Genomic DNA, 12,138 nt, shown 5'->3' on the forward strand with positions numbered 1-12,138 from the left:
GCAAGAGCCACAGGCATTTCCCCAAATCTTCAAATACTGGTGGGGAAGCATCCGACTGAGGCTATGAAATGTTCGTTTAATGTCAGTCAGGGTTTTTTGGGGTTTACTGGGAGTCATACAAAAATTAAATAACAGACTTGATCAGTGCTAAGGAACAGGGGTTATGCGTTTTACAACTATCTGAAGGGTCTTTCTTTGAGATTTGAAACTCCTGACAGCTAGATGACCTTCTTCATGCGTTTACCAAAAATGTACACCGAATTCAGTCAACCTGAGTAAACACATTCAATTTAAAAATCCACTGTAAAGAAATACATATAGCAGGCGCCTCTGAATCTGTAAAAGTCTTCAAACTGGGGTCACAGAGCAGAAATAACACCTTGCCAGTGAAGACGTTGTTCTGTCAGAGACTGTGGCCACCTGCATATAGATGTGACAGCCTGACATGCATGCCTCACTGACTTGGAGAGCCCGCTTCGCTGCCACCACGGCAAGAGAGAGCGAGAGAGGTAAAGAGTGAAAGGGAGAGAGAGAAAGGAGTGTTTTCAACTGCTTTCGTGTTTCTTGTGAGAAAGAGTCCTGCTCTCCTATGGAAAGCTCTCCTCAGTTGGAGAAATCTCCCTCATCATGTATTCATCATATATAGGGCCTCCCCGCTGAAAAATGGACACTCGTACAAACACAAACCCCTTTACACACATCACACACACACAAATCTTCAAACACTCAAACGCACCACTGTAGATCTTCCTCGGTGCTTTGTTCCATGTGTTTTTGATGTATTTTTCAATAAAACAGGTGGATTACGTAAATCTGCACGTGAATCAGCTTTTTTTTTTCAGGCCCTTCTTTTTGAAATAATATTAATGGCTCTGTTCTAAAACATAAGAAGCTGCCTTGCTGTTTGCTCTCTGTTACCTTCTAAGGCAGCACCCTAACCATTTTGGAACCTTAGCTATTACCAAAGGATTTGGTATACTGTCAGTGTGTTGATTAATTAAAAAAGTACTACAAACGTGACATAGCTAGTCAAAATTGCCATACAGCATCTATTTAAATACAGCATGTGCCTGCCAGAGGAGGACAGGTTCCCCTCGCTCAGTACTGGTGCATCTCAAGGTTTCTTTATTGTCATTTTTAACTTGCTTATTTTGTAAAAGGTCTGCAAGCCGCTATTTGTTTTTCAAAGATGTTTCGAAACAATATGCATTATCATATTACCATTATTATGATGTAAAAACCCAATCCAAAAAAAAACTAACTCGACTTACCGGTGATCTCTCGAACGGTGCGGAACACGTTGAGTTTTTCTGGATCCAGGGGCTCTATGTTGTGGTATACATCCCTGTAACACACATTGAAATGAATGCAAATACACATTATACTCACATCTTTACAGTCAAGAAAATCTGCCATTTTTATAAAAGATGAAGCTGATTGTGTAACAAGCTCTTAAATCTAACTCTGAGAAGAGTCAAGCAGAGGACTATCAACACAAATGCAATCTGACCAGTGCTTGCTGACCCCATCCATCTCAGTATGTTAAATGTTCTCCTTATGCTGCTCTGTTGTGCAGTACAGCAGGTTTTAATAGCACCATTGAGCTGGAGATCTTCAGGGAGGATGCGTCTAGAACACCTGCTGACGCAGCATGTGAGAGTGTGCGCGTGGGGAATATGTGTAAGAAGTATGTGCACTCCATATCAGTTTGTGTTGGAGATGATGACATCAGGATGTGCGTATGTGTGCACATGGCTTTTTCCAGCATGCTGTGGCTGCTAGCTCTGGATTGCTCTTTAAGAGCAGAGTCAGCTATATGGGGTTAGAGGGCCGGCCAATCAGACACAGCAGGATCAGAAAGAGGCCACTGGAGGGAACGGGTCAACCAGAGGTCAAATGACTTCTTGACAATCTGACAATCAAATATTTCACAGCACTTATATAAAGAGGGGGCAGCACATTTCTCATATAAAATCACATATAAAATCTGGAGAGTCAGTAGGTCTCATAGGTCTTGCTTGACTGTCTAAACTCGAAAAGTGTGTTAACGGCACTTTCAATGCGTGCTATTAAACTGGCCAGCGTAGGTTTTTTTTTTTTTACACAGCCATGATGTGAAGGCTTTCCCTAGTGCTTTTCTTCTACATGAATCCCCTCCTGCATCATTAAAGCTGATGTTATCTGATAAAAAGAAGCAGCATAGGTCAAATAGCTTCCGACAATCCAGTATCCGATATTCAGCTGAAAAGAAGAGTGTAATGGCTGTGAAGCGAGTCGACGGAGGTTGTGAAGAAGCCACTCTCACCCTTTAATGCCTGTGATGAGGAACACCAGGTTTCCGTTGATCTTGGTGCAGTTGATGAATCTGTCGATGTTGCTGGAGTCGACGGTTTGAGCTGTCTGAAGGCTAGCAGTGCCGACCCCATCGCATGCTGCAATGTAAACCAGAAAACTGTGTAAAATAGAGATTTCAGATCATGCTTTAAGAGAAAAAATAGACCCTTTAAGAAATTGGTAAGCAAGGTTTTGACTTTTTCTACTATTACTACAGTACAACTGTGGAAACTAGTAAAAAGCTACTAACACAGAAGTTATTCAACATAGCAATCTCTTTTCAAATGTATAACAATGAGATTTTATTATTTTTTTTTTTTTAAATCAGAGCAGTATTTGCAATTAATCAGACTACCCTATGTTAAACGAGAGACACATGACATTCTAGAAAAGCATTTATTGCCTCAGTTCACTGTGCACAATACATGTACTGTAATGCATTGTTTTGTCACAATACGCTTCTGCTTGCTGAAAAAGTACCTTGTTTATTGGAAAGGCTGTACTACCCTGATAACAGCTGAGTGATTTGTCGCACTATTGAAAAAAAATATTTAATTTAATAGTTATTTATTCTCCAAGGCTAGTGGTAACTTTGTGTTCATCACCTCTGTCGTGAAAAAAATCCATTGAGCAAAATGACAGAATGATTGTGAAAGCATCTTACACTGTTTGAAGGAGATCCAGATCCTGATGGAAAATCAGGCCATGCCAACTTAAGGTGGTTGAGACGTTTTACTGATGTGGCAGGTAGATGGTTTGTTCTTGGTGCAAGGTGAACCTCAGATCTCAACAAGTTTTCTGGCTGATCAACCATCTAGGGATGCGCTTCCCAAAAGCATTGTTAGCTAATGCTTTTGGTTTATAGTTGCAGGGAATCTCTAATAGTTTTAGGAAACTCACCCCTGATCAGCTAATGACAACAAAAGTCGGTGTAGAAACAATAACTACAGTAACCAATGAACTTCACTACAAATTTATGCTTATAAATAAATAAAAAGTAAAATAAATGAAAAGTAAAAAATCTATATCTGTCTGTCTATATAGCATTGGTAGTATCATATAGTTTTAAGAGTCAAATAGTTGTATATTGCATTCAATTGTTTCTTTTCTTTGTTTTCAGAGGAAAAAAAATACGTATATACAGTACATTATAGAGTATGGTATGAATAATAATGTGATATAATATAAAATGATAATATATAATTTTAATGATTATAATAATTATAATCTATTGTTTCCATTGTTTAAATGATTGTTTCTTTTCTTTGTTTTCTGAGAAAAATTCATTAAATTTAAAGTAAATATATTTTTTAAATCAGTGTTGTTATTAACTCAAATGAATTACATTTAAATTAGATGCATTTATAAATCAGTTTTGTTATTAACTAAAACTATTAAAAAAGAATTTCTGTTAAGCAAAATAAAGCTGAAATAAATACAACAAATGTTATGAGAAAATAATAAAAATTATTAAAACTAAAACTAAAATAAAAATACTATAATTATATACTATAAGAGTCAATAACACTATAACTGTAAATAAATAATACTAAAATAATAATCTACCCTCAATACCACGACTGAGGTGCCCTTGAGCAAGGCACCGAACCCCCAACTGCTCCCCGGGCGCTGCAGCATGGCTGCCCACTGCTCCGGGTGTGTGTTCACGGTGTGTGTGTGTGTGTGTGTGTGTGCATTTGTTCACTACTCACTGCTGTGTGTGTGCACTTGGATGGGTTAAACGCAGAGCACCAATTTCGAGTATGGGTCACCATACTTGACAATACGTCACGACTTTACTTTACTTTACTTTAATGTCATGAATAAAGGAGTGTGTTCAACAGAAGTTAAGCTTTAGTTTTAGTTTAGTTTCACAAATTGTGAAATTTCAGTGATATTGGTACATTGGGTACCAATAGGTAGTGGGGAGGAGATTGGGTTGGGGGTTGTTAGTTGAGAGGTGGTTGGGTTTGAGGGGTGTTAAAAAAGTAGAGCAATGACCATATCCCATGTCAAATCTCAAAATATGTCATTACCATACCTAAAATACATATTTTAGTCACCACTTTGCAGATTGATCTTAAACACAGCTAAAAGGTTTCCTACCAGTGGCCATCTTTATTTTTTAGGTCCAAAAAGAGGACACGTGCCGGAAATAGAGGACATATGGTGGCATTTTGATGAACGTTGATGAGCATTTTGGTGAGTTTGATGGTGCGTGCAATCACCTTTTGGGCATATATCAGTGCAGGGGATGCACATCTTGATTCTGTTCTCCTCCACCTCCATCTTGTTGCTGGGACAGGCTTTGACACAGGAGCTGTGGTCCACCACAAAGTTATCTGTCACACCACACACAGAGGCAGAACAAACGGTCAGACGGTGGCTTGCTCCTGAACAAACTCTAAGCAATCTCTGTGAAAAAGGCCATTGACATTTCGTAATGGTAGTGAAGAAACATTTGTTCTCAGACAAAAACCATTAACACATCCACGCCAATGCAGTGGGGACCGTGACTGTGGTGTGTGTGCGTGATGGAAAGAGCCCATTTCCGGCAGAGACTGTGCAGCCTGGCATCCATCACCAGAGAGGAGAGAAGGGATCATGGAGGGACAGATAAAGGAAGATGGAGCTCTCAAGCGTGAACATCTCTCTTCACCTCTTACATTTAATGTGAATCTCAGACTCTTACAGTGAAGAACTAGATTTAACATGTGACACCAGAAGAACAAATAACCCTGGGTAAAAACACAACCCTCACTTGACAGCTAAGAGAAACAAAGCCAAACTGAGCATTTCACTATCTTGCCATTGAATAAAGTGGCCTTGTGTGACTGCGGAGGGCGGGTTGGGTTTTGGGGAGGGTCTCTGAGTACTACGCAATAACATTCATCTTGGACTGAGCACTGGAGTGGCCGCCTGTCAGTGTGCAAACCCTTCATTCTGCAGCAGCAAGGGGGAATAATGGCACTCGTGCTCACCTATCATTACTGTTATCACAGCTCTCTTTCATTCTTCCGCTGTTACTTTCTCTTTCCCTGTTCTCTTCTTTTCAAAGAAACCAGGTCAGTTCATAAGAAACCTTCGTCGTTTCAATAAAAAAGACGCAAGATTCTTATCTCCATAATTACCCTATCAGGTCTATTCACATTGGATAGAGAAGAACACAGAACACCTTTGTTTTATATGGTGTTGAATTGCAAGCATACATATATTTAGATTCTTGTGGTCCTGATATTGCAAAGCCATTAAATAAGTACTTTAATTTGACTTATTACATTTTAATGTGGAACGGACAATACAATATTTAACTGTGGTTGAAGTTAACCCTTATGTTCTGTTTGGGGTCTGGCCAATGAATTTCTATTATTTTTCCAGGACTTTTCCTGCCATTCATGAAATTTATAGAGTTGCCATTTATGAAGAAGCCTTCTAGCCAATTAAACGTTTTGTTCATTTCCATAACCTGGAAATTAATTTTTTAGATTCCATAATATTACCAGGTAATCTACGACTGTGGGAATTCTGTTCAGAGACTCCAAGACAATTTAATACCTCAGAGAACATACTGAACAATCAAGTTGTAAAAATAAAAATAATTCTCAACAGAACATGAGGATTAACTTAATGTAGTTTTTAATTCCTATTTTAAAATTTCACATTAATTATTTTGAGATCAAACAATAATTGGTGGACCCCCGCAGTACTGCTACAGATCCTCTGTTGAAGACCCCTGGCATCCACATACTCTATATTCTCTTTCTTTCTTTCTTTCTTTGTTTGTTTCTTCCTTCCTTTCTTCCATCCTTCCCTCCTCAAGTCAATGGGGAAACCAGAGGTCAAGAATCTGAGTGAGATTTAGCAGACAGGCCTACTCCTGGGGCCCTACATGCAGCCCTGCACCACATCAGGGACTCAGAGGAGCGCGAGGACTCAGGTGCAGCCGATCCGCCTCATTTGCATTCAATCTGAAACATGCTTACATTCCTGAATGTGAAAACGCTTCAACATGGCACCTGATATCCATTTATGTGAGTGAAAGATCCAGCTAGAAGCATGCGTGTAAGCATACACATGTTTGTATTGGTTTCCTCTGTCTGTCTTACGTGGACACTTTTTGACGCAGAACGCTCCATATGTGTATTTGGCCCGCGGGTTGTGCTCCAGCTGGAACGTGGTGGGGTTGTAGACGAAGGGCTGAGGGCATTGTGTCACACACGCACCGCTGTCGTTGAAATTAGTGCAAGCCTGAACACAAAGAAACAAGGTTATTGACAGAAATACACATTTTTAATAAAACAGCTGACAAAAACTTGTGTTACTACTCGTACAGTCTTATTTTAGGATATTATGCAATATAGAAGAATGTGCCAGAACGCAAAATTGCTCCGCTAATCAGCTTCGACCCACAAAAAAAGTATGTCAGCCAACACCAATACTGCATGTAAGCAATATAAATAATGCAACTAATACATAATGATTCAAACAGGCTTATGGAATTGAAAAAGCTCTTTCCTTTATAAATCTGACTTCAGAAACGTGAGAACTGTTTTCCGCCTTAGAGCTGCTGAGATGTTTAAAAAAAAAAATAAGGCATTGATCCAAATCCCAATGCATGCTGCGAAAGAGCGTTTTCAATTAAAAGGGAACAATTGAGAAGTACAATATCAATGATTACAGCTTAGGATAACTAATTAAAAAACCAGAGAGGTGCGATAAATTGCTTTCTCCGAGGGCCGGAGGAGCGAGGAGCAGTCAGAGACGGACGGGATCTGCCCAGGCAGCACGTAACAAAAGAGCTACAGAGGTGTGGCCCCCACTCTCATTCACAGCAAGGCATTGTGGGAGGAAATGAGATTTTAATGGTATCTCCGGTGCAAAGAACATGTCCTATAGGGAGATTTCTGGTCAAAAGCGAGTCATCTGTAGGCAACATGGATCTCTTTTGGAGAAGTGAATATCACAGCTGAACAAAAACTCAAAGATAAGGTTAGGGAGCTGGAATGGGCCTGCTGCTGTTACTGAAACACTTCTACAATTGCAGTTTTATGGGATGGCTGATAGAGCCGCAGATGACTGACAGACTGTGTCTGTCTGTGTGTGTGTGTGTGTGTGTGTGTATGTGTTTGTGTTTGGGGAAAAAGTTATTACATACTGAGACATCTGTAAGAGAGTTGACACTGGATGTAAAATCTGAAGTTAAGGCTTGTACAACTACTTAACTAGTAGCACAGACAAGATGTTGACTAGTTGTTGATTTGATGTTTATGAGCATGATGACTCTGGTTTCACTGCACTTTCACATTTGCATAATTTTACATACAGTGTGGTTCAAAGAATCCTCATTGAAGCTTTGAAGAAAGGCGAAGCATAGAGGAGCAACAATAATGTACAGTATGTGGAAAATGTGTTTTTTTAACCTTAAACCGCATAAACACATTGCATTACACCAAATACACAAAATAGTGTCACATGACACAAAAACGTCACATGACCCCTTTAATATTAACAAACATCAATAAATGCTTTAGAAATATTTTTCTTTGTTAGCTCATTTCAACTAATGTAGTTAACAAATAACAAATGTTTGTCCTGCTGTCACCATTTAGAGCAAACTGAAGTCATGTGATCTGTGACTAGTCGACACAGCACAAAAGCATCAAGTAGTGGCAGAGCTAATCGACTAGACACTGCAGTCCCCAATATGATTGAGTGTGTGAGTGTGTTACAGGAATATTGAAGACATACAAAACAGTCCGTGTCCTTCGGTCCTGAACAGCCTCCAGCACACTCGCGATGACAGCAGTCACTGACATACGGCCCAAAACATCGGCCATCACACTGCTCGGCACACACCGTCTTTGTCACTGAGAAAGAAACGGAGATAAGGGAAAGTGGCAGTGAAATATACATTTTCTGATGACTATTAACATCTGTGTGATGATTTCTTTAACCATAGCGCCTCATCATACTACACAGAGTAAACAGAGCTCTAACCAGGGAGAACATGTGGGGATGGATGTGTGGTCTCTTAACTGCAGAGTGATGGTGATCACAGAGCAGCGCTGCTTTCCTATTTCTGCTAGTGATCCTCATAGTAATGAATAAAGACATTCACAGTAATTCCTACCATATGGCACACAGAATACATCTCCAGTGTAGCTGCTGAATGAGCTTGGTGAGCATTCTGAAATGAGGCCAGAAATATCCTTTATGTACCGTAAGGATGCAAACGCAGACACAAAAGCTGTAAACTCTTCTTACATTGCCAGAATGGTAACAAACCTCATGAGCATGATACAGTCACCATCAAAATGGAGGAGATATTATTTTGGAACACTACAATACAAAAATTTGGGGTTGGTAATCATTTTTTAAAATGTTTATGAAAGTCACCTGAAAGGCTGAATTTACTTAATCAAAATACAATAAAACAGTAATGAAATATTATCGCAATAATAAAACCGTATATCAGAAATTTAAACGTTTAAAATGCATGATTTCAGTCCAACAGGCGTGATAATTAAAACCAAACAGATGTTTTTTTAGCAGAGTATCTGCGATATGCGATGTAAAGTCACAGCCCTATTCTGGAAATGTGGGCGGGGAGCAGCAGCTCATTTGCATTTAAAGATACTTGCACGAGAATGGCGTGTTTCTGCTTCCACTCAAAATAGACATTTTCAAAATGATATAATACATTATCTGTCTGGTATTTTGAGCTGAAACCTCACAGACACATTCTGGGAACACCTGAGACTTATATTGCATATTGTAAAAAGCGGCATAATAGGTCTCCTTTAAGGGATCCTTGCTTAATAAAAGTGTTAATTTGTAAAAAAATAAATAAAAAAAATGTGTCCTTACTGAACTTTTTAACAGAAGTTGAACAGAACTAACTGTAAACATGTTGACTTTGACTACATAACTTGCTCAGTAATTGCTACTCTTCCATCACATAAGTTGAACTGAAAGAGATCTGAAATGAGCCACAGTGGTTACGTTGTTTTGGAATGCAACAATGTACAAAATCACATTTGCATAGCTTTTCCTTATTCAGTCCCTACAAAGACTGTCATTTTCATTAATCTATCAGCCCCCACATGAATGTGAGTAAGTGTGTGTGTGTGTGTGTTACTAGCACGGTGGTTGTAAAATGCTGTAATTGGATTTCCACAGCAGTATTTGTATATGTACGCTTGTTTGGGCTGACTGCAAGCCACACAGGCTCCTAAAAATGCGTGTTAATTCTTTATCAAGTGTTTGTAAGTGTGACAGGATTCAGATGTACATGGATCTGAGTATGCTGACAAAATTTCAAGCTGTGACAGCAGTTTCCTGCTGGGTAACATGATATACTTCATCTAAAACTACGTAAAATATTTTTCTATTTTTTGTATAATTATTATACATCCAATTTTTATGATCTCATTCTAATTGAATATTTATATTTTTAAATATTCATGCAAGACGCACTGATTACTGAAACGTATAACTTTCAGAACTTGCTTCACAGTCCAAAAAGAGAATTTATTTAAGCTGTGAGAAAAATATAAAAAATAAAATCTTGTTCTGAACTTCTGCAACTTTACATGAATAAATGATCACACGGTCATCCGCGTGTACACATCAGTGATGCCTTCTGGGGGATCAGAAACACAGCCCACCCAGTCATGGTGAAACTCAGACAGATGCAACATGTTGAGGATCAGGAAGAAAGGAAAATGGTCAGAAGAAAGGAAAATACTCAGATCTAAAACTAAAAATTTGTTTTAATAAAAATGTCTGATATGACCCTTTTAAGAATAATAGGGGGTTTACATGGTGAGTATCTCAGCATCCAGTACACTGTAAAACCGAACAGTGAAATCAATTAAATTAAATGAGTTAGTTTCACTCAAATACTAATGAAAGTTCATTGGATTTAATTGAAATCAGTTATGTAAATTTCAAATGTTGTTATCGTAAGCTAAACTTAAAATGATTGAGTTTTCTAGTTCCCAACATGCTTTGCATCAGACACAAGGAAAATAAATGTTGAAATTAAGTGTTACATTGTGTACTTTTGCTCAAGATTAACATAGGAAGACAGAAGTTAGTACATAAATGTTGTGCTATGTTAGGATTTACATAGGTTTCTGTTATGTTGGTTTTGTAGTGTTAGCATTGTGGTGAAAAGTAGAGCCTTTGGTTAGGTTTAGGATGAACAGCAAAATGTTAAGATTACATATACTGCATGTTGTTTGACTATTTACATGCAAGTGCATAGTGAGGGTCTTTTTGTTAACTACATCAGTACGTGCTGTGTGCTTTTGCTAACCAGCACTTAGATATGAATGAAAAGAGAAAGATCGGGATGAATGTGACGTTTATGGAAGCAAGTTTTATATCATTATCATTGAGATAAATGGGGTGGGATCATGGAAACGAGGCTTGGCTTGGCTCCCATGTCTCTCAGCCCGGCCCCACTTGTCATAAAATTTTTAACTAACTCTACTAACTTAAAAAAATTTGAGTTTGTTTACTCAAATGTTTTGAATATTATTAACTTATTAGGTTTTACAGTGTATAACTAAGTTCTTATTATTCACACTTTCCCTCATACATTTCTACAAAATTTAAGTGTTGATAGAAAAAGGTCATCTACCTATTTACATATACAAGTGTCCCTTGCCATTACAGCCTCTCTGTATAATATAGCTAAAGACTAAATTTCTAATCAAAGGTACACATTCAATACACTATGAGAGGCATGTATATAAAAGTTATTATATGAACAGATTCAATGGATGTGAACTGGCCTTTCTCTGAAACACCACTTCACCACTGCCATTACGGCAGTGCGAACCTTTACCGCATAGACACTAAATGGGCTATTTTACGAAAACAAAAGAGATCGCACTGAACTAAAGGCCCACTCAGAAGAGCGATGATATGTTGATTCGTTTGCCATAAAACATGCTTTTTAAAATACATCCGGCTCTGACAATTATACCCCATCAATTTGATAAAGTACACAGAAGACTATAAAGCACAGAATATTTAGCCTCTGAGAGTTTCATTAGCAGCTCAACTGCCGTGTTTTATGGCGTAGACACATTTTAGGTCAAGAAGCGCCCCTCTTGTTTAGATCTAATCCCCATTTAGCAATGCACAAATTGATTCCAAATCTAATTATGCTCCCCAAAAATTATTATTATTTTAATACACTAGACTGAAATACAGATTTAAGTTTGCAAAAATGACAGGAAAGCTACAGCAAAAATCCGACAAGAATGTTTAATGCTCTCAACTTACTTAATAGCTTCATTAGTGTTAGATGGAACTCAAATCTATTTCACAGTCACACAGTTCTCCAATTACTTCTTCCTTATCGTTTCGACAATTTAGACTACTCAAGCTAGGCGGCTGGTGGCGAGGCGGGCTGCGGATTTAGCCGTTGCGATGAAAAGACGAGACGAGGGGAGAGGAGAGAGAACAGACTTATCTGGTGCAGTGCGGTGACATGTAGTGTCTTTGTGAAAGCAGAGCAAAGGTTTGCTTACGACTATCTAAATGAGATCAGAATATACAAGACAGAAAAAGAAAGAGAGAACAGACTCTGCTCCAAAACCTAGTGAGCTGCTTATGTCGGCAACATTTTTACCTCACAGAAAAAAAAATAAAAATCAGTTTAATGCATCCTTGCTAAATTAAAGTATTATTTTATTTTATAAAAAAAAATACTGACTCCAAAACTTTGAACAGGACAACAGTACAATTATTTCAATAAATACAATTTAATGAAAAGTACTGATAAAACAG

General features: G+C 38.2%; 1 protein-coding gene across 1 annotated transcript in view; it reads right to left on the reverse strand.

The window, feature by feature from the left end:
- Positions 1-12,138, reverse strand: part of LOC306876189 (receptor tyrosine-protein kinase erbB-4-like) — a gene marked incomplete at its 3' end in the record, with an annotated part of 320,461 nt that overhangs the window by 81,924 nt on the left and 226,399 nt on the right. Inside the window, exons 6-10 of the mRNA XM_079427188.1 lie at positions 8,083-8,201; positions 6,441-6,582; positions 4,563-4,676; positions 2,306-2,432; positions 1,272-1,345 (exon numbers count right to left, since the gene is read on the reverse strand). Coding sequence (XP_079283314.1) covers positions 1,272-1,345; positions 2,306-2,432; positions 4,563-4,676; positions 6,441-6,582; positions 8,083-8,201 — 576 coding nt within the window. The remainder of the gene's footprint in view (positions 1-1,271; positions 1,346-2,305; positions 2,433-4,562; positions 4,677-6,440; positions 6,583-8,082; positions 8,202-12,138) is intronic.

The sequence above is a fragment of the Barbus barbus genome (assembly GCF_936440315.1).
Source record: "Barbus barbus genome assembly, chromosome: 10".
Classification (NCBI taxonomy): domain Eukaryota; kingdom Metazoa; phylum Chordata; class Actinopteri; order Cypriniformes; family Cyprinidae; genus Barbus; species Barbus barbus.